The sequence below is a fragment of the Lepus europaeus genome, chromosome 12, assembly GCF_033115175.1.
Source record: "Lepus europaeus isolate LE1 chromosome 12, mLepTim1.pri, whole genome shotgun sequence".
Lineage (NCBI taxonomy): Eukaryota > Metazoa > Chordata > Mammalia > Lagomorpha > Leporidae > Lepus > Lepus europaeus.
In genome coordinates, this window is record NC_084838.1 from 97,355,552 (window position 1) to 97,379,487 (window position 23,936).

The 23,936-nt window shown below is 52.7% G+C and overlaps 1 protein-coding gene across 1 annotated transcript; it reads left to right on the top strand.

Annotated features, from left to right (window-relative positions):
- The first annotated feature begins 15,133 nt into the window (after nucleotides 1-15,133).
- LOC133771079 (spermatogenesis-associated protein 31E1-like) lies at nucleotides 15,134-21,279 on the top strand. The gene is made up of 3 exons (XM_062206803.1): nucleotides 15,134-15,298; nucleotides 17,276-20,846; nucleotides 21,128-21,279. The coding sequence occupies exons 1-3, from the start codon at nucleotides 15,134-15,136 to the stop codon at nucleotides 21,277-21,279; spliced, it is 3,888 nt and encodes a 1,295-aa protein (XP_062062787.1).
- The last annotated feature ends 2,657 nt before the right edge of the window (nucleotides 21,280-23,936 follow it).

The following is a 23,936-nucleotide window of genomic DNA, read 5'->3' on the forward strand; positions in this document are numbered from 1 at the left end:
TCTCATTCGTGTGCAATTAGGGAATTTTATCAGAGAGATAAACAGAGAGATAAATTCCCCACTGACTTTGAGTCTGGTCTGGAGAGTTAACAGGGAGCTTGGCACCCACTTAGGAGCTAGAGGTGCTACCATCTCCAAGCCCCATCATAGGCTTGAGGACTCAAAGGCCAAGGCCAGGTACCCACAGGCATCTGGCTCCGGGAATGCCCCTGCTCTCCCTGTGGACAGGGCAGGCTTGTGGAACAGAGTGGATTCTCTGCGCACTGTGACTGTGGGAGCCACACACAACATGACTGTGGGAATTCTGTGACTTCATGACAGGACATGGGGTGAGCTGTGTCTCTGGGCAATCATTGTATTTGACTATAGAGGCTCAGAGCATCCTGATTGCCTGGACTGGGTCATTGTAGAGGGTTTTGTGCTCACACAGAGGACCGGACAAATCCTTTGTGTGCTTCCGGGGCCTGTGTGGGTGGATGTCGTAGCTACTGTGAGCTAATCCCAGGCATTGATCAACTTGGAAGAGTGCAGGAGACACTGATATTATGCCAACAGTTGTGATCATACTCTCCCCTTGCCACACCCAACTTGGGTGTCACTCTGGATTCTCACTCCACCCTTGAGCACTGAGCAGGGTTCCCTGGCTCTACCCAGCACGTGACTCTGGATGTCTACTGGGGAAGCAGACACTCCACTAAGTCACAGAGGCATTCTTCACAGATAAGAGCCATCAGAGGAGAAAACCAACAAGTGTTTCCACAAATTTCTAAAAATAGATGCAGAAATACAAGAAACAAAAACAAGGAAGACACTATGACTGCCAAAAGGAACACAAAAACACTTAAATATAAGAATATGAAGACAACAAGATAGATGAAATGCCTGAAAATGAATTCAAAAGGTTGATCATAAAATTACTCGCAAACACTAGGAAACAAATTCAAGAGATAAAGAAATCCATACATGGGACCCACGGTGTGGCTAACAGGTAAAGCTGCTGCCTGCAGTGCTGGCATCCCATATGGGTGCCGGTTTGAGTCCCAGCTGCTCCACCTCTGATCCAGCTCCCTGCTGTGGTCTGGGAAGGCAGCAGAAGATAGGCCAAGTCCTTGGGCCCCTGTACCCACATGGGAGACCTGGAAAAAGCTCCTGGCTCCTGGCTTTGGATCGGCACAGCTCTGGAATTGTGGCCATCTGGGGAGTGAACCAGTGGATGAAAGACCTCTCTCTCTCTCTTTCTCTCTTTCTGTGTAACTCTTTCAAGTAAATAAAAATCTTTAAAAAAAAAAGAAATCCATACATAATGAAAAATTTTGCAGAGATATTAAGAGAAATCAAACCGAAATATTAGAAATTAAGAATTAAATATGTCAAATAGAAAATACAGTGGGAAGCATCAACAACAGACTTGATGAGGCAGAAGAAATATCTGAGCTAGAAGGCAAATCCTTAGAAATACATCAGTCAGACAAAAAAAAAAAAAGAAAGAAAATTTTAGAAAAACTGAAAATAGCATTCAAGATTTATGGGATGATATCAAATGACCAAACATACATGTCTAAGGAGTTCTTGAAGGCATGGCGAGAGAATGAATTAGAAGGCCTATTCAGTGAAATAATAGCAGAAAAAATCCCTAATTTGGAGAAAGAAAGGAACCATGCAAGTACAGGAAGCACATAGAACTCCTAATAGATGTGATTAGAAAAGATCTTTTTAAAAAAAAGATTTATTTATTTATTTGAAAGTCAGAGTTAGAGAGAGAGAGGGAGAGAGAGAGAGAGGTCTTCGTTTGCTGGTTCACTCCCCAGATGGCCGCAACAGCCGAAGCTGGGCCAATCCGAAGCCAGGATCCAGGAGCTTCTTCTGGGTCTCCCACGTGGGTGCAGGGGCCCAAGCAGTTGGGCCATCTTCTACTGCTTTCCCAGGCTATAGCAGAGAGCTGGATTGGAAGAGGAGCAGCCAGGACTGGAACCGGCACCCATATGGGATGTCGGCGCTTCAGGCCAGGGCATTAACCCGCTGCACCACAGCACCAGCCCCCAGAAAAGATTTTCACCATGACACATTATAGTCAAGCTTTCAGCCTTAAAACATAAAAAAGATTCTAAAATGTGCTCATGAGAAACACCAGATTACCTTCAGAGGATTTCCCAAGTAGATGAACAGCTGATTTCTCATCAGAAACCCAACAGACTAATAGAGAATGGAGAGATACAGTCCAAGTCCTGAAATAAAGAGACTATCAACCCAGAATACTACCCAAAAAAGCTGTCATGTATTAATTAAGGTGAAATAAACATCTAAAACAAGCAGAAATTGAATTTTTTACCACTTGTCCTGCTTTATAGATGAGTCATAAGAATAATGATGACTAAGAGACTATGGAACTCAAAAAAAAAAAAAAGAGAGAGAGAGTTTGGTAAAGTGGCAGGATATAAAATTAACATACAAAAATCAATAGCCTTTGTATACATAGACAATGCCATGGCTGAGAAAGAACTTCTAAGATCAAATCTCATTCACAATAGCTACATAAAAATTAAATACCTTGGAATACATTTAGCCAGAGAGCTCAAAGATACCTAATGGATTGACGTCCTTCTTGTCAGGTATTCTCCATTCCAATCCTCTTGGAGGTAATGGTGGCTTACACCTGTACTGACTAGTAATCTGCTGTGTTCCCGTTCTATGTAAATACATGCAAATTATTAGAAACTCAACTAGAGTCATAGCAAAGACAAGTTGAAACATTTCATTTCCAGAGCCTCCTGCATTGCTCCTAAGTCAACTGGAAGTAGTTAGAGTGGAGTTGAAGCCCCTGTGACACAGATATGGAATGAAGGATCGACAGTGAAGAACTTGTAACTAGACCAGATCCATCCATCTTTCCTTTTCATATTCTGATTAATAAAAAGCAGACTACTAAGCTTGCAACAGCCTAAAATGTCTGTTCAAACAGATCTATGATGCTTGCTTATGAATTCCAGAAAATGGCTCTGAGAAAGCCAGCTGAAGTTGTAGAGTCATCTGGTCCTCCCTGGCCAGCTTGACTGTAGGTTTGAATTTAATGGAATGTAAAAAGTGAAAAAGTATCTAAGAGCATAGTGAGCATGGGTTGTATGCTGGGTGGGCTTCATTCCAATTAATGAAATACTGGAATCTCTTCACACAATAGTTTGCCTGTTTCAGATCCCAGCCAAATAATGTCTTGTAGCTACTTATTTTGCAGAATATGCTGTTATTCCCTCCTCATAGTAAAGTCAAGCCATCAAGCAAGTTTTCCAGGGAGCTATGCAGACGACTGAGATACTGTTAGACCCGCAACCCACTTCAGCACCTCACTCAGCATCCCAACCTCTTTACAATCTCTCTAAAAGCTCAGACCATTCTCCCTAGCCACAACAGTAGTTCTTAATATTATCAGCTGTTGTCCTCATCTATCAATAGATTAAACTTTCTCTTTCCTTTACCCTCAAGCCTTGTCCTTGTTATTTTGATTCAGCACCGAGGACAGGGACCAAGCTTGCAGTAAAAGACAAACTGAGGTCTGGATCTCACAGTTCCTCTCACCACACTAAGGATCCATACTCTAGCTCACATGAACACATTCCTGGCTTCTGGGGTGGCACATACATTTCTACACTTTGAAGGGTGAGGAATGTATTTAGGGTGGAGTAAGAAGAAATGGAATCAAGACATCATGAGGAATTGCTTAATTTTTCAATTGAAAAAGTGAACTGGTTTTTCAAAATCTATAGATAGCAAGTCTGTTAGTATTCATGCAGCTTTCTAACTCCAAAAGTATAAATGCTACTACCATAAACTATCTATTGATTAACAATCTAATAGTTAGTTATTTTCATTGGTCAGTTCAAGTCAAGATTTTAAGGATAAAGGAAGCAGATGATATCTGGACTCTGGTGGAAAGAATAGAAAATCTACAAAGGTTTATCTCTGACAGATTGAGCAGGTGGAATCTAGAAAGAGGAATCTAGAGGGCCTGTGAAAGTGGAGGTATCTACTAGGCTGGATAGTGGGGGAGGGGCTGTGGCCAACCTCTTCCTCTCCTTGTCCCCACCCCTGCCTCCATAGCCCTTTGTGATGAGGAGGCCACAGTTCTGTGATGCGGGCCTGGGCCCACTTCCTTCTGCCAAAGGGAATGCCCAGGGTTCAGTTGCCTGAGCGAAAGATTTGGAGGATGGAATATCAACTTGCTCCTCGGAAAAGCATTGGTGCAATGTGGCAGAGCCTCAGCTGCACCTCCTGGGGAACAAACATCATCCTTGTCTTCCTGTGCGGCCTGGGCCTCTTCCTCCTGTCATTCATCCACAGCACTCCACCCTCACCACCTCCTAAGAGAAAGGGGACCATCAGGAAGGTAAGGAGCCCTTGGCCAGAACCCAACAGACAAGGGTTTTCTCTGTCTTCTACTCTTATTTCTCTGTTTCCAAACCAACCAGACAGACTCCTGAGATGGGAAAAATCTCAGGACAGAACAGCATCCTTCATGGCAGGAGTGAGGGTGGAACTAGGATTTCTGTGTGAAGCTCTCAGGCCATTCCTGTGGGTGTGGGATAGAACCAGGGCAAAATTGGACCCTGACTCAGCAGCTGGCGTCCCCATGACTCAGAGAATTGAGATCCCTTGGGGCAGAGGGGAAGTCACGGGCTCTGAACCCAGGTTCATAAGTCATCGTCTTGGAATGGGCATCCCAAGGCCAAGCTTTTCATGATGTTTGGGCTGACCTGAGAGCTCTGCTGAGAAGTGAGAGGCTCCATTCAGAGCCTGGAGTCACCCCTCGCCCCGGGAATCAGGATCCTCCGTGGCAGCTCACATGCACTGGAGACCTGAGTCTGTCTCCTTAGCACAGGAACAGTGAATACAGGAATTCATGGCAGATCTCACATAGAACACTCACCCCTCTGTGTACTCTTCAAAGAAGAAAAACAAAATCTTTGTTCTGCTTTAAAAATGAATAATTGGTGGTTGTTTGGTTTAGTGCCTGCACCCCACGTAAGAATGGCTGGGTTTAAGACTGGCTCTAGTGCTGATTACAGCTTCCTTTTAATGTGCACCTATGCGGGAAGCAGGGTTGGCTTAAGTGATTGGGTCCTTACCCCAGGGAATAGACTTGGATTTAGCTCCCATTCCTAGCTTTGGCCGGGCGTGGACAATTCTAGGCATTTGAGAAGGTGATCCAGCAGATGGGAACTCTGCCTGTCTCTTTCTCTGTCCTCTGCCACTCCAACAAGTATCTTTTTGGAATGAGTAGAAACAACGAAAAGAATACAGGACATCCTTAGTGTTATTCATGGGCACTGATTCCCTGCAGCATTTCTGGGGAGAGGAGACAGGATTGGACCCTAGATCCTCTTTCTTCCTTGTCTCTCAGGGTCAAGTGCAGACATGGAGGAAGACCAGAAACAAGAAAAAGAGTGCAACTCTGAAAGGTAAGGCTCTGCCCTTCCACCAGGAGGCACCACAGGGGACTTGATCTCGCTAGCCCATGGGGGACCAGAGCCACATTTTGAGTATGTCAGCGACAGATGCCTGACAGAGAGGCTTCTGGGAAGGAAATCAGCACCAGGAATCCTCGGGATCCTGCTGGTAAGGAAGTCGCGGCAAGCAGGAAATGAGTGTTGCCCAGTAGGGGGCACTGTGGGCTGCAGTGGACCAACACTGCCTGCATCTGGAGTGGAGCTGTGGACAGGTGCTTCACTCTCATAGGGCCGACTCCTCTTTGAGATGAGCCCCTCCTTTCTCCCCCACAGCGCAGTGGTGAGGACCCCAGAGGGTGATGGATGTGGAGTCACTTTGTAAATACTAGAGCACAGTCCCATGTGCACTGCTGGCACTGCCTGGGGTCCTGGGGGTTGGACACTGACGCTTGGGTTCTGGAGTCTGATCTCCCAGGGCTAATCTGAAAGGGACATTCTATTCCACCTCCTGGTAGGAACCCAGACCCCTCCCTCCTGCACCCTAACCCAGTCTGCTGGTTTCCAGCCTGCAGAGACTGCCTGGAAGAACTGAAGGAGGCTCGAGGGCTCGTTTCCCTTCTGCAAAGGTGAGGAGCTTTCTGCTGTGGTCCATATCCTTATCCTGCCAGACCCTATGATATGACCCCCATCCTGGGATTGCACTGGGAGGGGGAGGCCACAGGATGGGGACCATCTGTGAGTAAAGTCCTGGGATAAGGAAAAGAAAGCTCTGTGAAGTCAGGGCCTGGGACAGAGAAGGGCCATGCACACAGGTGCCCAAACTCCCCAGTGTCCACAGCTCATTGGATATCCCGGTCCCATCTGCTCCCGGCTGCATCGTGTGCCTCCTGTCTCCTGCAGCCACCTGGGAAAGCTCCCTGACGACAGCGCTTCTCACCTTCTGTGTCGGGACCTCCAGGGAGATGAACACAATCCAGCCCATGCTGGGGGCCACCAGCATCATGGGGAGCCCAAGGAAGATGCTTCTCCTGTCACCTCGTCCCCACTGCCTTCCCCGGCTCTGCTAACCCAGCACCCTCCTCCCCCGGACTCCCGCCCATCAGAAAGACCTCAACAAGTCCAGTCCGACATGAAGAGCACCCTGGCAGGCCCTGCCCCAGACAGCGCCCCTCCAGGTAACTCTTGCTTGGCCTCTCTCGGCACGGCCACAAAGGGCTTGGACCGCATAAGCAGCTCCATTGCATTCTTCTCCTGGTGGTGGCCGACCGCCAAGGCCTTGCTCCTGTTCACCTCACCACATGGCAGATGCCGGCAAGAGCCTCTTTCCCAGCACCCACCAGAGGCCTCGCCCTGGGGAGACGCCGCACGCGGGCAGGCAGAGGCTGGCGGCCCTCCTTTCATCAACCCGGATGTCCAGAGGCTGCTAGAAATCCTCATCTCCAGGAGAGCAGAGCTGATGCTGAAAGCAGAAGAGAAGACGGAGTCCCTGCTGGGCCAGATGCGCCCGGGCTCCCTCCTGAGTTCTCTGGGAGCTCTCTTGAGGTCACTGAGTCACAAGCAGCCCAGCACCACCCCACAGCTCTTCTGGAGACCAAGGCACAAATGCACACAGCTGCAGGGGCCTCAGCGGCTCTCTGCCCCCCCGGTCTTTGGGGATCACTTAGAGAAGAAATGCAGCCAGCTCTTCTGGGGCCTCCCCTCTCTGCACAGCGAGTCACTAGTGGCTTCGGCCTGGGTCTCTAGCGGGCCTTCCCTTTCAAGCGCTCCCACGGTTAGGTTCAATGTCGATGCTAGTTATTCTCCGGTTCAAACTCAGCCCTCAGATCCTCCACAGCTTTCCCAGGCTCAGCCCTTGCCCCCTAACCATTTGGCCCAACCCCAATCTTCGACCGAAAACTTCCCGTTTCATCTACTTCAGGTCCATACCCAGCCCCAGCTCCCTTGCTCTTTCCCAAGCCTACCAAGCCCCTCCCTACACAAGGGTAGGACCTGTAGATCGTCCTGCCCTACCTCCCAGGATAAGGCTCGCTCTATCATCCCAACTGACAATCAAGAAATGGATTGGCCTTTGCAGATGCCACTACAGCGGAAGTGGGCTGCTCGCTCTTTTCTCCAAAACCCTCAAGAAGGTGCTGGCCAACCCACACCCAGCCTCCCCCAGGGCAGCTGGGCCTCCCAAACCTGCCAGTGCGAGGCAAATAACAGGTATGACGTATGTCAGTCCTCCCAGCCCTCTGAAACTGCAGATAAAAGAAACAAGGTTGTGCAGGAAATGGGGTCCATGTCCCCTAGAAGACACTCCAGGAAGTGTGCAGTAAGATCCCACCTGTATAAACCAAGCAAGGGTCTTGAGCAAGATAGGTACAACCAAGATCACGCATCCCGCAGTCAGACAAGCACCTCAGTGAAGGTTCTGGAAGATAACAGGAGGTCAGACAGTGATTTGAACAGACCCAGGAATTGGTACTATGAAGACTGCAAACTTAGGAGCCCAGACAAGAAGTATCTTAGAAAAACCCTGAAAGCCCATTTGGACAAGAAGTTGAGGCAAATCAAGGAGGGCAGGATTCCCGTGAGAGTGCGCCGGTCCTGGATTTCTGCAAGCCTTGCCCTTCCCAAGTCTGACGCCCACACAAAATCCAGAAATCTACTGGCCTTGAAGGGGCAGCACTCCAGCGTGAACACATCCCAGGAACTTGACTTCCTCGACCCCCTCACTCGACACATGTTGGAAGCACACGTTAAATGGTTTGGGGCGTGGCATCAGTGGGGCCTTGAGCACCTCCAGAACCTGGAGCCCCTAAACATCCACTCAGATGCAGCTCGGGTTTTACTCCGCCCACAGTGCACCTTGCCCTCCCCCTCTGAGGCCAGTATGAGAGCCAACACGGCCAGGTTCCTGGGAGACCCTCAGAAAGGCGCAAGGGAGAAGATGATGGCAAAAAAAGTCAGTTCCACCCCTGGAGAAGCCCTGCCCTGCGCCCTCACCTGCATGTAAGGAAGTCCGGATGGCCCTGGGATCGACCCCATCCTGCGGCACCAGTGGTGTCTCAGAGGTCCCTAGGACAAGGCAGGAGGCCACGCTCCCTACGGAGCCTCCCGCTTCCAGCTGGCTTGGCAGAGTCCAGCAGAGCAAGGCGGATCAAGGAATGGGGAAAGGCAGCTCGGAGGCGAGATCAAGTGCAGCAGTGGCCAGGGATGAGCCCCAGCAGGAGAGCAGGGTCCTGGCCTCACCAGAGCCCAGCCAAATGCAGAAGATCAAAAGAAACTCCCAGCCTGCAAGGGCTAAAGAAACCAGGGAGGCTTCGGAGCACCAGAGGCACTCTGCTTGGGAAGTCACTGTGGGAGCCAGCGTGAAGACGTTCTCCCAGACCATTGATGTGAGTCTCAGTTTCAAGTCTCAGGGGACTGGTAAGTGCCCCCGACCCGTGAGGACTGCAGCTGGCCGCCATGCAGGACAGGCGGGCCAAAGATCACAGGTTGTCAATGAGGTTGAGGTCAAAGTGCAGCTGGATGCCGAGAGGCAGCCTCAAGGCCAGGTCGCTGGCATCAAGCACCAAGACCACAGCCCCAAGGTGCTCCCCACCGCAGACATCTCAGCCTCTCGGGCCTCTTGGGCCACTTCCCACAGCACGTCCAGTAGCAATGCCTCAGCATCCCCGGGGCTTCTTGACCACCCATCGAATGCAAGGAGCAGCCAGGTACAGCAGCAGCCTAGAATCACAAAAAGCAAGGCCCAGTGCAAGAGTGAGAGCAACATAAGTCCTTCCGACAGGAGAGAAGTGTCTGGGAGGCCCATCCCTGTACAGCGGGAAGAGAGAGCAGCAGGACCCAGGGCCTCCTGGGCCCTCAGCACAGCCCACCCTGCCTGGGATAGGGAAACAGGAGACATCCTGGGGGTCGAGTCCTCACCATTCCTGACAAAGAAGGGACAGGCACCCCCAGGAAGCCATAAGGAACACAGAACACGACCACTTGTGCAGTGTCCTAACCCCATCCAAAAGGGCACAGGGCGGAGAGACACCCTTCCAGGAGGCAGGCCTGCATCAGCCACCGCCTGGGACCAGGGATCACGCGTGGGCAGGACGCGCACGGAGAGGAGAGATGCCGAGGCCCAGGCGGTCATAACGGTTGTGGGCAAGATCATGTTGGACCACCTGGGGCTTCCACGTGGACGCGGCATCTCAGAGATAGACTGGTACACGGTGGAACGCCAGGCCCCGCTGCGGGAGCGTTCCAGCTACCACGGGGGTCCTTCCTACACTCAGCAAAGCAGAGCGGGCACAGACACAGCCTTTGGTCACCAGGCCACCCCTCAGGGCCTCAGCTGTCCTGTCAAGAGCAGGTGGCTCAGAGGCAGGGACAGCACCTGGGTCTCCCCACCCAGGGAGCCTGCGTGCCACTCAAGCCCAGGCCAGCACCGACCGGGGGTGACAGGTGACTCGGGTCGGCCTGTGCACTGCCCCAGGAACTGCCTTCTTCAAAGAGGTGCCTCCTCCCCTCACACACAGCATGCTTCTCAAGCCTGTCCCAGTGGGAAAAGCTTTCTCTCGGAAAAACGCCAGTTTCTGCAGAGGAAACCCGCTCAGTCCTATGTCCCCACATCTTTTATGTGACAATGGCTCCTTTCTACAGAGATATGCATTCCTCCCCAATACACGTGTCTTCTCATCATAGGCGTGGCTTCTGTCTGTGCTGTGCCGTGCGCGGGCATAGGGGAGTGGTCAGCTGCTGTCCCTGAGTGTGGCTTCGAGAAGGGTCAGGGCACGGAGGGAGGCTGACATTGGTGGTGGAGACCTAACCTCACCCCAGCTTCCCTCACTGCGCCTTGACAATGTGGCAGTGTCACCCATCCCAGCCTCTGCCCACCCGCTCTCTAGAGGAGCAGCAAACACAGAACCTGAAGCTTCTATGCATGGCTGGAAGCCACAGGACAGCTGCTGGGGCCAGGCTGCCCCTGCCCGTGGTCTTGCCCATGTGGGAGAGAAATTGAGATAATAAAAGCCAGGGAGGAGGCAGAGAGATACGAGGGCGCTGGGCACAGGGGGCCTTTGCCACCCCAGAGCCAGTCTCAGACCTAGAGGGAGGAGACCTGAGGGCCAACTGACTTCTCCTGCGCCAGAACCCCTGGCCCACCTGCTCTGCCTCCAGACCACAGGCCTGGAGAGCTCCCTTTAGGTCAACACAGAGGCCCAGACTCAAGAGGATACACAGCCTCACATAGGGAAGATGAATTCCTAGCAGCCTATTTCAGAAGCTTGCTCAAAATCACCTCTTGAATTTCTGAAGGATGAGTTGACAACAGAGGGGAAACCAGGTCTAGGGAGCTCTGATGCGTCCCATGTCCTGGGGGGGCCTGACACATGCTCATGGCACCAGGACTTCTCTTGGGACAGAGGTGGGAATGTAGACGTCCCCAGGGCTGTGGATACCCTGAGCCTTGGGAGAGGGGGAGCGGGCCCAGACCCATAGTGCTTTCTTGCACAAGTCCTGTCTGGGCCCCATGACTGACAGGCAGCCTCCAGGCTGGGTTCAGCAGCAAGAGCAGAGCTTGGACCTTGGAAGGGCTGGGCTGTGGGGCCAAAACAGCCTGTTCCAAGCAAGATATATGGACCCTGAGAGGCAGGTTCTGAGATGTGGCAAAACTGGATGAGGATTCCAGGGCTCATTCAGGCAAAGATGGCGACATCGAGGGAACTGCATGAAACAGGTGGCAGCAACACCCTGCTTAGCCTTGCCTAACTTCAACATGATCAGAACACTCATCAGCCTGCAATTGGACAAACCCATCTAGCACTAAAACTGTTCCATAATCAAGTGCTGACTGCCTCATGTAATTTGTTGCATACTGTACTGCAAGGGACAAGCAGGGAGGTTGTATGTATGGATTTGCTTGTGCACCATTGTTAGATCAACACATTGTAAATCTGAGTTGTCTGTGTTCTCCCCTGAGTAGGAGGACAAGGAAGACCCTCAGTGGAAGTGGGAGGCTCAGAGGAGCAGCCTGGGAGAGGGAACCCAGCTGGGGGTGCGAAAACACCTGTGCTGCCTATGGGCTCCTGCGGTGTATGGGGCACTGAACTAAGTTGCATTACAAGAAGAGGATTATCACATTATATATATATATAAAGTATATATATATACATATATACATACATATATATATACATATAGATATATATAAAGTACCCCAGGACCAAACACAAAACCTAAATGGCACCAACATTTTGAATTGAAAAATCCTCAAAAATCCAAACCGTGTCCAGTTCCAACATGATACCAGGAATGTGAAATTCCACACTCACTTGCCCTCGTGTGATAGGTAGCAGTCAAATCACAGGCACACTAAAAATTGTCTACAAAATGACCTTAGTGACCTTCAGTCTGTGTGTACAAGGTGCATACAAAACATAAACACATGTCCTATTTATTTACCTTCCATCCCAAAATATCTCACTATGTATGTACAAAGTCTCCAGAAAATGAATGCAAAAGCCTTCGTGCCAAGAATAAGAAATACTTAACCTGTACAGCCGTCAGAGGCCTTGCTGGGCCCCAGTGTCCAGAGTTGTTACTGGGCTCAGCCACATATGCCTGGGGGTTGCGTACGACTGACCTTAACTGCTCAGAATCCAGATTCTTCTCCCTGAGGTCAAACTGACAAACAGAGCCCAGGCCCCCAGCTGATCCAAAACCAGGTGATCTCCATGAGGCGCATCTTAGGTGACGGATCTGGCATGGTCCAAGGCCTCAGTCAAGCAGGATAGTCCGGGGGCTTCAAGGTTTTCTTCCAGGTGCCAGGCAACGGCCCCGCCTTCCTGTGGGATGGGCAGGTTTGATAACCCTAAGCTTAGTAAGTTAGCCTTTCACTTCACCCTGCAGCCCACTGCGTCACTGCCATCCAATTACATTGGAAAGCCAAGTCTTGTTTATTGGCTCCTTCAGAGTATGGGGCACTGAGCTAAGGGATTTGCTCCAAGGGCTTGGCTTGTTTATAGAAAATGAAAACAATGGAAGGATTAGAATCATTATAAACTATGCAATATGTTTAGGCATAGCTACAACTACATACAAATAACCTTTACATGGCTGGAGGCCGTGTAACCTTTTAATTACAAATGTTGCCTCCAAAGAAAGACAACTTGGGTTTTCTATAGTCTTGCTCTACATTTTCTCCCTTTTTAATTGAATGTGGATAAGGTTTTATCCGCATAAAAAGCAGCTAAAGATTTGCTTAGAAAATTCCCATACTGTGGTATCCCCCTTTCCTAAGCCCCTGCTGTGACTCTAGGCTGTGCCGATTTGAGGAGTGAACCAGCGGATGGAAGATTCTTTCTCTCTCTGCCCCGCCTCTGCCTCTCTGTAACTCTACCTTTCAAATAAATAAATAAACCTAAAACAGAACAAGACAAAACAAAAAAAGATCTTTCTCTCTGTCTCTCCCTCCTCCCTCTCTCTGTAACTCTGCCTTTCAAATAAATCTTTCTAAAAAAGTATTCTTAAAATATTATGTTAAATGAAATTATATGAACCAAGGTGATACACACACACAAACACACACACACAGAGTTCCCGCCCAAGTTCTCATTCAGGTCCACCTATGCAAATAAGGCACACAGAAGTATAAAAACTTGATTGGTTAATTTACATGTACATGAGAGCTGTGAGTAACACAAATTTGATAGGTTAAGATGAGGTGGCCTGCGCTCCGGCTGGGGCGCCGGTTCTGTCCCGGTTACTCCTCTTCCAGTCCAGCTCTCTGCTGTGGCCCGGGAGTGCAGTCCTTGGGCCCTGCTTCTGCATGGGAGACCAGGAGGAAGCACCTGGCTTCTGGCTTCGGAACGGTGCAGCCGGCCGTAGTGGCCACTTTGGGGGTGAACCAACGGAAGGAAGACCTTTCTCTCTGTCTCTCTCACTGTCTAACTCTGCCTGACAAAAAAAAAAAAAAAAGGTGAAGTGATGGAGTCAGAGACTTCTTTTTGTAGCTGCTCTCCATGATTTTTATTGCAACAACTTTATAAGGCCTTTGCAGGAAGTGTAGGGTAAGATCAGAGACAAGAGGGTTTTTGTTTTTGTTTTTGTTTTTGTTTTTGTTTTTTTTTTTTTTTTGGCAGCTCTGTTTTACCAACTGGGCTGTGACCCTGCACTTAAATTTTTTTGGCTCTTTTTTGCTTGTGGTGTCTGTTACATATTAATGTTATCCGTCGCAAAACACACCGGACACCGGAGTAAGAGAAAGGGTTTATTGGGGAACACCCACCCTACAGACCAGAGTGAAGGGGCGGCAAAGGAAAGAGAGAGAGTATAAGAGAGAAACAGAGAGGAGAGAAGCTAGCAAGGAGAGAAGAGAGAGGAGAGGAGAGAGGAGAGCAGAGCCAAGAGAGAAGAACCAAGAGCTAAGAGAGCACGTGTGCAGGAACAGGCCCCTTTAAAACTTCGCCTGAGGGCGGGCAGGGAAGGAGGAGCAGCGAATCCCATTAGGATGGGGATGGAGCCTGGCTCAGGTAGCTGGGCCATGCGGCAACCTGGCTAAAACTGCGCCAGTTTCCTAACAGTGTCCATCCTAATAGCTGGGTCTTCTGTTATGACTAAAAATTATAATCAAAATTCACAAAGATAATAAGCAGAAATTTAACTTCTGAGTCTAACTGGTCCAGCCAAGAACATGTCATGTGGGAAAGCAGCAGACACCTGGGGAATAATTAATGACAAAGTGATAATAATTACAAAACAATTATTATTAAATAAGAATTACAAAAGAATAATAACAAAATTTCAGAGACAACCCCGAATTTTCAAGAGCTATGAAATGGATGGAATTTGTCACTGGAAAAAGAGCCCTGGGAGCTGTGGGGGTCTTCAGGCAAGGAAGAATTCAGGCGTGAGACAGAGAGTGGTGTGATAAGGCTTCATTGGGGATAGGGCATCCGTCAGGACAGAAGGGACAGAGAGAGAGCGCCCAGTCGCTGGGACCAGGGGAGAGCGAGGTTACGTGGTTGAGTGGAGAGAGTACACCTGGGCAGGCCAGGCGGGCGGCTCAGCAGAGAGCAGAGGGTTGAGCGCGCAGTCTCTGTTCTCCCTAGGTTTTAAGCCTCTTTACCCCCTCCCCCTCAACCCCGCAGGACAAAGGATGGAGAGTCCTGGTGGAAGGGTTTGTTGGGTGAAAATTAGCAAATTCCTCCCCAGATTTGCTGGCATCGAGCAGAGGGACCTCCCTTAGGGCATCTAAGAAGGCTTTATTGCCCCATGTTATCAGGTAACCCATTTGGTCCTGAGGAGGGAGAATTCTCCTGGGAGCTCTCCTTGGGGGAAGGACTGGGACCACCTGGGAGGTTATCAGGGTCTGGATAGGACTCTGAAGTGCAAGATGCTGGGCTTCTGGGGCTTCCACAGCAGGTGCTGGTTTCTTTAGCCCCTCTCTCACACACATCGGCTAATTTTTAACTTCCCACCTAACAAATATACTCAACCATCTTAAAGAAGTCAGGTGATTTCCAGGAAGAGAGAACTGATTTGAACGGAGGGAACTAGAAGGCCCAGGACAGAGGAGGACTGTGCTGCCTGGGCGGTGGGGGTGGGGCAGTTTCCCCCATTCTTTGTGACAAGGAACCTGTAGCTCTGTGATGCTGGTCGGGGTTCTAGTTCCCTGGGGAGCTGCTAGGGCTCAGTTACCCGAGGGTGACCGAGCCATTCAGATGATAGAGAGTCATCTCCTTCCTCTGAGCCCCAGCTGCGCTTCCTGTGTGGTGGATGTCATTCTCCCTGTCCTGTGTGGGGTGGGGCTCTTCCTCCTGATCCTCCCCTGGCTGCAGAGTAAGCCGGCCCCACCGCCGCCCAGGACCAAGGGGGTCGTCAGGAAGGTAAGACACCCCCGGCCGTACCCGATTCCTCCTGCTTCTTCAACTCCCAATTCCACTTGTCTAAATCACTGAGCGAGACTCCCGAGATGGGGAAGCGCAGGAAATATAGAATATTATCTGCCTAGGGGCTGGTGGGACAGGATGGGGGTGAGAACGGGCACTAAGATTTCTAACCAGCCCGGCACCGTGCCTTAACAGGCTAATCCTCCGCCTTGTGGCACCGGCACACTGGGTTCTAGTCCCGGTTGGGGAGCCGGATTCTATCCCGGTTGCCCCTCTTCCAGGCCAGCTCTCTGCTATGGCCCTAGAAGGCAGTGGAGGATGGCCCAAGTCCTTGGGCCCTGCACCCCATGGGAGACCAGGAGAAGCACCTGGCTCCTGGCTTCGGATCAGCACGATGCGCCGTCCGCAGCGGCCATTGGAGGGTGAACCAACAGCAAAAAGGAAGACCTTTCTCTCTGTCTCTCTCTCTCTCTCACTATCCACTCTGCCTGTCAAAAAAAAAAAAAAAAAGATTTCTAACCAAAGCTTTCAGACCACTGGAGTGGGAGCACCGGAGGGCACCGGGGCAAAATCAAACAGTTAACTCAAAGCCAGGGACTGGATTACCCAGAGTAAGGAAACTGGGGTGGTGTGGGGTAGGGTGGGGGGTCAGACAGAGCAGTTCCCTGAAGCGTATGTCTTGAGGCCAAGGCACTACTTTGAGCCAGGCTGACCTGAGGGTGGTAGTGAGAAGCCAGAGCCTCCATTCAGAACCTGGAGTCAGCCCTGGCCTCAGGCAGCAGGCTCCTCACCCTCTCCCCAGTCCCCACGGCTCAGCTGTGCCGTAGAACCGAGTCTCTCCTTCTCGGAGGAACAGTGCCCAAGGTACCCACTGGGCATCCACACAGAATACCCCTCTGTGCAAAGAAGAAAAACAGGAAATAGTTTTCTAAGTTAAAAAAAAAATGAGTAATGGGGTAGAACACAGCGCTTCTGTGCTAAGTGGAGCAAGTCTTGGTGTCCATGAGCACCGTCAGCTGTGTGTCTAGAGAGAGGAGAGAGAACTGGGTCCCAGTCCCTCTTTCTGCCTTGTCTCTCAGCCTCAAGCGCAAACAAGAAGAAGGATCAAATGCAGGAAGGGCAGAGCTCTGAAAGGTAAGGCTCTGCCCTTTCACCGGGAGCGCCCCAGGTGACTTAACCTCACCAGAGAGGCCTCAGGGGGAGGCTCCTGGGAAGGAAATCAGCACCAGGAATCCTCAGGTTCCTGCTGGTAAAGCAAGCCATGGCCAAGCAGAGAATTGGCATTTGTCCAGCAGAGGGCGCTGTGAGCTGCAGCGGAGCAACACTGCCTGTTGGAGTCTGGCAGTGGACAGGTGCATGGCTCCCATAAGGCCGGTTCCTCTTTGAGATAAGCCCCTCCTTTCCCCCTTCTGCCCCAGTGCAGTGGTGAGGACCCCAGGGGGTGATAGATGTGGAAGCACTTTGTAAATGCTAGAACGCTGCCCCGCCCCCCTCTCCATGCACTGTGTCGGCACGGCCCGGGGTCCTGGGGGTTGGACACTGATGCTTGGGCTCCAGCGTCTGATCGCCCAGGGTCCCCTTATAAAGGGACATTCCTCTCAGCCTCCTGCAAGAACCCCAGACCCCTCCCTTCTGCACCCTAACCCAGTCTCCTGATTTCCAGCCTGCAGACATTGCCTGGAGAAACCCAAGGAGGTTCGGGGCCTCATCTCTCTTCTGCAAAGGTGAGGACCTTTCTGCTTCTCTCCTCCTTCCTGTCAAGGCCAGACATGACCCAGGGGCCTGGAGCTGACCCAGGATGGGGAGACCACTAGCTAGAAATGGAATATGACTAAAGCTCTGGGGTGAGGGGCGGGGGTAGTAAGAGCTCTGTGAAGTCGGGGCGGGGGGCAGTGAGGTGCCCTGAGCTGCAGGCGCCCACCCTGTCTAGCCTGTGCGAGTGGGTTTCTGGTCCTATGTGCTCCCCTGCTGTAGCCTGTGCCTCCTGTCTCCCACAGCCACCTGGGGAAGCTCTCCGACAAGGGCAGCTGTCTTCAGCTCCCATGTGACGACCCCCCTGATAAGGAGTCCAAACCAGTACCTTCTCCAGCCCAGTGGCCTTGTGGGGAGTGTGAAGATGCTGCTGCTGCCACCTTGTCCCTGTCGGCTTCCTTGGACCCCCCAACTGAGGCCCCGCTGCCCCTGGCTTGTACCCCGTCCCCGGGCCCAATAACCTCCCGAGTTTCTCTTGGTTCTGAATCAAGTGCCCCTTGCTCACCGGAGCCATTGCTCCCCCTAGAACACCTTTCACTCCAGGCACCTGGGCTTACTGCTCCCTCTCCAGGTCCTCCTGATCTGCTGGCCTGTCCTCACCATCCCCCAGACCTCAGCCTGGCTCTCCCTCATTGTAGTTCAAAGATTCTCCCACTGGGCTCCACCCCACAGAGCCCGTCTCCGCCCAACTGTTGGCTGACTTCTGCCAACGCAGGGATCTCAGGCCTTGGTCACCCCAGCTGCCCCGTCTCTGCCCTTTCCTGGTGGAAGGTGGCAGCCAGAGCCTGGTGCCTCTCCACCTCGCCACACTGCAGGAGCCAGGAAGAGGGTCTTTCCCGCCACCCGCCAGAGGCCTCCTTCTGCAAAGACCTCACTCACAGGCAGCCCAAGGCTGGAGGTCCCCGTTTGATCAACCCCAATGTCCAGAAGCTGCTGGAGATACTCGTCTCCAAGAGAGCAGATGTGAACGTGTGGCAGGGGGAAGCCGAAAGAGAAGGATCAGACCACCTCCTGGACTCCCTGGGGCTGAGGTTCAGGTCATCAGGGGAGCAGCCGGAAATTGTCATCCTTCCTCCCTTCTGGGGCACGAGAGAGCGAGCAGAGCAGCTGCCTGGGCCTCCGCAGCTTCCTTATCCCAAGGGCCAGGAGGACCACTTTGAGCAGAAATGGAGCCAGCTCTTCTGGGGCCTCCCAGTCCTGCACAGCGAATCCCTGGTGGCTACTGTCAGCGTCTCTGGTCCCCCCGTGGAGCTCTCCTCTATCTTATTCAACGGTCTCAATAATTCCTTTCCCTTACAAATTCAGGCTAAAACACCTCCACAGCTCTTTCCCTCGCAGCTCGTGCTGCACCGCATGATCCCGCCCCCAAGTGTGACTCCAAACTTGCCCTGGTCCCAGCCCCCATCTCTAGCCCAGATCCAGCCCCAGCCTCTCAGCTCATCCTCTCTCCAAATCCCATCAAGCTATTCTTGCGACCAGATCTGTGAGCCATCTTTCCCTACAAGGAGAGAGGTTCAGTTTGTTATCCCCACTGCTATTCAACACCTGGAACATCACCTTTTGAAGAAGCAACGGCAAAGTAGGAGGGCCTTACCCCAGCTGGTCAAAAAATCCCACGAGATCTTTAGCCAGTGCATGCCCAACAGCTGGGCCTCCCAGGACCACAGGCCGGGTCTCGACCTCCTAGAGGATTTTATCAGCCCCGAGCTCCGGCAACAACTGGAGCAACATCTTCAAACGAGGTTCACACAACACCTGTACAGACTTCCCCACAGGATCCAACTGTCTCTGGGCCCGATGCAGTCATGGGACACATTTCCTGGGACGAGTCAGGCAAAGGACGAGCTGGGGTCCTCCTGGCCCTCTGTGTTTGCACTTGAAAGCAACCAGAGTACACAGACAATGGAGTCCAGGAGCCCTGCAAGGTTCCAGCTAGGGGAGGACTCAAGCAAGGATGTGGGGCGTTGCCTGGGCAGGGTCCCCAGAGATCCACCCAGGGGTTCCAGGAGCTCCCTAGCAAAGATTCAAGGGGTGAGCTATGATGTGCAGTCGGGAAGAGACTCAGTGGACTCCTCGCGAAGTGACTCAGAGAGCGATTCACTAAGGAGCCTGCACGAACATCTAGACAACGTCCTGAGAGTCCATTTGGGCAGGAAGTTGGAGGGAATCAAGGCGAGCAGGGACCGTGGGGGTGCCGTGCCTAACTACAGACTGGGCTCCTACCACACCTCCGCCCCTCCTGAAGCCTCAGACGCTTACGCCGAAACCGGAAACCCAGCATCTTCGAAGCACTGGGAGTCCTGTGAGATCACCTCCCAGATGTTCCTCAACCCAGGCACCCAAGGGGTACTAGAAGCACATGTCAAAAGGCTGCAGGTGAGACACAGGTGGGCCCTCCCCCTCAAGGTTCTCAAGCCCATCAATCACTTTAAGTTGAAAAAGGCTCAGGCCCCGCCCCTTCCATGGCCCACCGTACCCTCCTCAGCCACCTGCGGTTCTGAGGCCAACTTCCTGGAAGGACCTCATCGGAAAGGCTCGGAAGAGACAGTGATGACAAGAGAGCCAGTGCTCACCCTGAAGCGAGCTCTCCCCATCCCCTGGCCTGCATATAAGAGAGCCCAGGGAGCCCTGGGGGTGACCCCATCCTGGAACATCTGTGCCCTCGCCAAGGTCCCTGGGGCTGGAGAGGCAGCCAGGCTGCATTCTCAACCTCTCACTTCCAGCTCCACTGGCAGAACCTGGCACGGTGAAGCCGCCCTGGAGGCTGGGCAAGGTAGCCCGGAACAGAGACCAAGTTCAGCCGCGGCCAGAAATGAGGCCCCAGGAGAGAGCGGGGTCCTGGCCTCCCCAGGCCCCTGCAGCAGCCCATGGATGCTGGAGTTCAACGGAGCAGCTCAATGCCCGTGGGCTGGAGAGGTCAGTGAGGCAGTGAAGTTAGGGGAGCTCAAGTCCTCCACCTGGGAAGCCGGTGTGGCAGCAGACCCCCAAACCCTGTGTGGGAGTCTGAGTGTAGACTCTCTGGGAACCAGTAGAAGCCCCTCAGCCTCCAGTATTTCTATGGGACACAGGGAAGGAGCGCCGGACCTGAAGGCACAGGCTGTTGATGAGAAGGCTCTCCAAGCGGAGGCAGAGTCGGAGAGCGAGTCTCTGGCGGCAGCAGGCCTCCTCCTCCAAGACCTGGCCCCCGAGATGATCCTCACCGCAGACATCTTGGCGTTCCAGGCCTCTCGGGCTCGATCCGGGAGTGTGTGCAGTAGCAGCACCTCCGCTTCGCGGGGGCTAAGTGACCTGCTGTGGAGGGCTGAGAGGAGCTGGGAGCAGCAGGGGCCAAGGATCCCCAAAGCGAGGTTCCCGTGGGAGAGAGAGAGGAAGGTGTTCAGTCCCACCGACAAGCCGGACGTGTGCAGGAGGCTCAGACACAGGGAACAGGAAGAAAGGCTGGCAGGACAAAGGGCCCCCCAGGCCCCTGGGACGTGCCACCCCACCCAAGGCACGGAATCGGTAGAGTCTCTGAGAATCAAGACTTTGCTGCCCCTGCCCAACCAAACACCGCTGCCTCCGGCGAGCCGTCTGGGGGACAGGGTCAGGAACCTCCTGCGGCGGCTTTTCCCCAACAGAGGCAAAAGGCAGGAAGACGTCTGGCAAAGCGGATCAGCCATAAGCAGAATGTCTATGAGTGTTAAGGAGCCCGCGGGCACCGCCACACAGACCCCAGAGGAGAAATTGGGGTTCCACCACGAACTTTCAGCCGCACAGGAAAAGTCATACAAAGAGGAATCCCAGGGCCCGGTGGGTGAGTGCCCCTGCCACCGCAGGGATCCCTTACACCGGGGGCCCAGGGCAAGGATGATCACCAAACTACCAGCACAGGCTGCGACGGGCCACAGCTGTCCCATCAAGAGCAGATGGGTCCGAGACATACTCTGCCAGCACCAGCTACGGGAGGCAGGTGCACCTGGCCACCCCATCCACTGCCCCAGGCACTGTCTTCGCTGGAGAGGCATCTTGCCTGGCCATGCCCATCACGCCTCTCATATCTGTCCTCCTCGGCAAACCTTTCTTTTCCCCTTGCAGAGAAAACCTGTCTTGCCTGCTACGTGCTCATGACTCCTTCCTCTCGAGGTACCTGTTGCTTCCTAATACACATTGTTTTCTCATCGCAGGTGGTGGCTCCTGTCTGTGCTGTGCAGGCCTACAGGGAAGGGGTTGGAGTTTCCTCTTCCTGAGTGTGGGGTCTGGAAGGGATGGGACGTGGAAGGCTGAGAAGGTGGATGGTGGCATTGCAGACTCACCCTGGCCCTACCTGCCTGTCCCCCAGCCCTGAGATTTTGTGCAACCATAGGGAGGGTTGACAGGACCATCGTGGGGCCATGTATGTGGCTTCACAAGACACCGAGTGGGCACAAGATGTTTGATGGTAGGGAGCAGCGGGGTGGGGGGATGGGGGCTGCAGCGCACTGGCTCTGAGCTCAGAGGTAGGAGAAATCTTGCTCTCCTGGTCTATTGGGCAACCAAGAGCCCTGTGTCTCCCTGCGGAGGGCTGGGCTGGAGGTGAACCCTGCTGCCCACACCTGCCACGACCCCCACATGTGGGACCAGCTGGGCCCTGGGTGGAGGGAGAGTGGGCACAGGACCCACGGGCATCTCCTGAGACAAGTCCTGTCTGGGCCCCATAACTACGGCAGCATCCCAGACGGGCCCAGCTTTGAGGGAGGAGCTGGGATGCGTGGCAGGGCCAGCCGGTCCTTCCAGGGGGCAGGGCACAGGTTGGGGCCCTGAACCTAGTGGCCACCAGGTCTTCTGAACACCCAGAGAGGCAGGTGTGGGAGGCGGTGGGGGCTGGATGAGAACCCCACACCTCCTTCAGGAAAAGTGCCACAGACTATGACAGTGAGGCAAGACCAGCAAAAAACAGATGGGGACTGGGGACAGGGAGTCCCTCCTCCCTGACATGCCATAAGGCCAGGGAGGGTGAGACCCCTCCCACCACTCCTCCAGATGGCCCTGACACAGAACTCCTCGAAGCCATGTGACAGAGACCTCTCCCAGGCAGGGAGGACACACAGACATGCAGAGAGCGCCAAGGGAGACCTGATACGCAGACCACCTGTAGCACGAATCTAAGCCAGAGACGCCAGACACCAAGACTCATCAAAAGAAAACTTTTCTTCTTCTTACGTGCCGTCCCAGGGAATTTGCCCCCAGAGTCTGGGCCCCGAACAAAGCAGGGTGTTGTATTAGAGACCCTGGCACACACAACTGTAAGTTTTCTATTCTGTTGCATGGTTTCTACCTGGATGTCTTAGAGCTACGCCACTACCTCCACAGCCATCACACCAAGAGGCACCTGTGCACACCCGAGCCCCCGCAGCTGACTCGGTCACCATGTTTCAGTTGGCCTAAGTCCACAGATCCCCTTGTGGGATTGGTCAGAAAGTTCCCTCGTCCCCAGAGAGCCCCGGCTAGCCTCTACCCGCTCTGCCTGGTTTTTATTCCTAAGAGGTTTTTATTCCCATCCCCCCCCCCCCCGCCCCCTACCACCAAAGCAAACATCTTGTGCCCACTCGGTGTCGGGTGAAACCACATACATGGCCCCACGATGGCCCCTGCCACACTCCCACAAAGAACTAGCAAAACAAGGAAACCTCGTGTCTTTCACGGGGAGCCCTCCCCCGGTGACCCCCGCGGCCCCCAGGGCTCCCTCCTGACGCAGCAGTCCCCCTCACAGCCCTCACAGGCTCCCATAGAGACCACCCCCACCCACCAGAGACCCTCTGGATGCCACAGGGATCTCCACAGAGGCTGCAGGCAGTCACCATGGGATGGCACAGAGACCTTCCCGGGGGATCGGAAGCTACACAGCAGATCCATGGCTCAGGAGGAATGACATCAGCTGTCCCCCAGTCCAGGGACAGACACCTGTCAACAGTGGCCCCCAAGCGGGCTCCTCTGCTGGGCGCCATGCTCAGCAATTTCTGTGCTTAGGTAAGGACAGTGCCACTGAGTACTGAGGAGTGACAGGGTCCGTGGGTGACCTGCAAAATGCTCACCCCTGCAGGCTGTCAGCAGCTTCAGCTTTGATCCGCACTTTGGAGAATGACGAATGTTAGACAAAAATAAAATGCTGCTATTTGTCCAGAGTGATGCCTGTCTAGTCAAATGATATCAACGGCTCCTCTTTTTGTTTTTAAATTTCTTTGGGGACAACAGCTGAATTGGAGGTGGGTGGTTCCTTTACTCTGGAAACTTGGCAAAGACTCGCAGGAAAGTGACTCCGTAAAAGAAAGCAAGCAGCAAAGAGGCATTTGGCACACGTGTTTCCAGGATCTGAGAAAGCCTTAATGTTCAGCTAAACAGAACTGCTCAGGATGATGTAACTTTTAGAATATATCTAAGAAATACACACTTTCCAAGACTCAGGCAGCTGGGGTCTGTTTTGTATCCATTATAGAGCTTCGAAAGGACATAGTGCTTCAACTAGTTTAGAATCATAAATTATATCACTTAATCCATCCTTCAGATATTACACCGAGAAATAAAACTACTGGAAGAGGACAGCCTGACATTTGAATTGAAGAAGTTGCACAAAAATAAAAATAAAAAAATTTAAAAAAATGCTCATTGAGAGAAATTTGTATCAGAAGAAGGGAAGGCCTCATTTATTATATACAGCGCTGTCCAAGCATTCATGTGGGGGATTGCATATTTCAATTACACCTAAGCAAGCCGTGTGCGCCACTGATTAAGTCTCAGCTTATCCCTAGGGTGATGGTGTCACAGGCCTTGCTGCAAAAGGAGCAAAGCTGTCACGACTGCTTTAATGCCCGTTGTCCCCACAGGCAGTTCCCTTCTCTTATTACAAATGTAGACCTGTTCCTTGTCT

Coding starts and splice junctions, on each gene's coding strand:
- LOC133771079 (XM_062206803.1), top strand. CDS start 15,134: ATGATAGAGAGTCATCTCCTTCCTCTGAGCCCCAGCTGCGCTTCCTGT. Junction 15,299..17,275: donor CCAAGGGGGTCGTCAGGAAG/GTAAGACACCCC, acceptor CCCCTGCTGTAG/CCTGTGCCTCCTGTCTCCCA. Junction 20,847..21,127: donor GGAATCCCAGGGCCCGGTGG/GTGAGTGCCCCT, acceptor TTCCCCTTGCAG/AGAAAACCTGTCTTGCCTGC.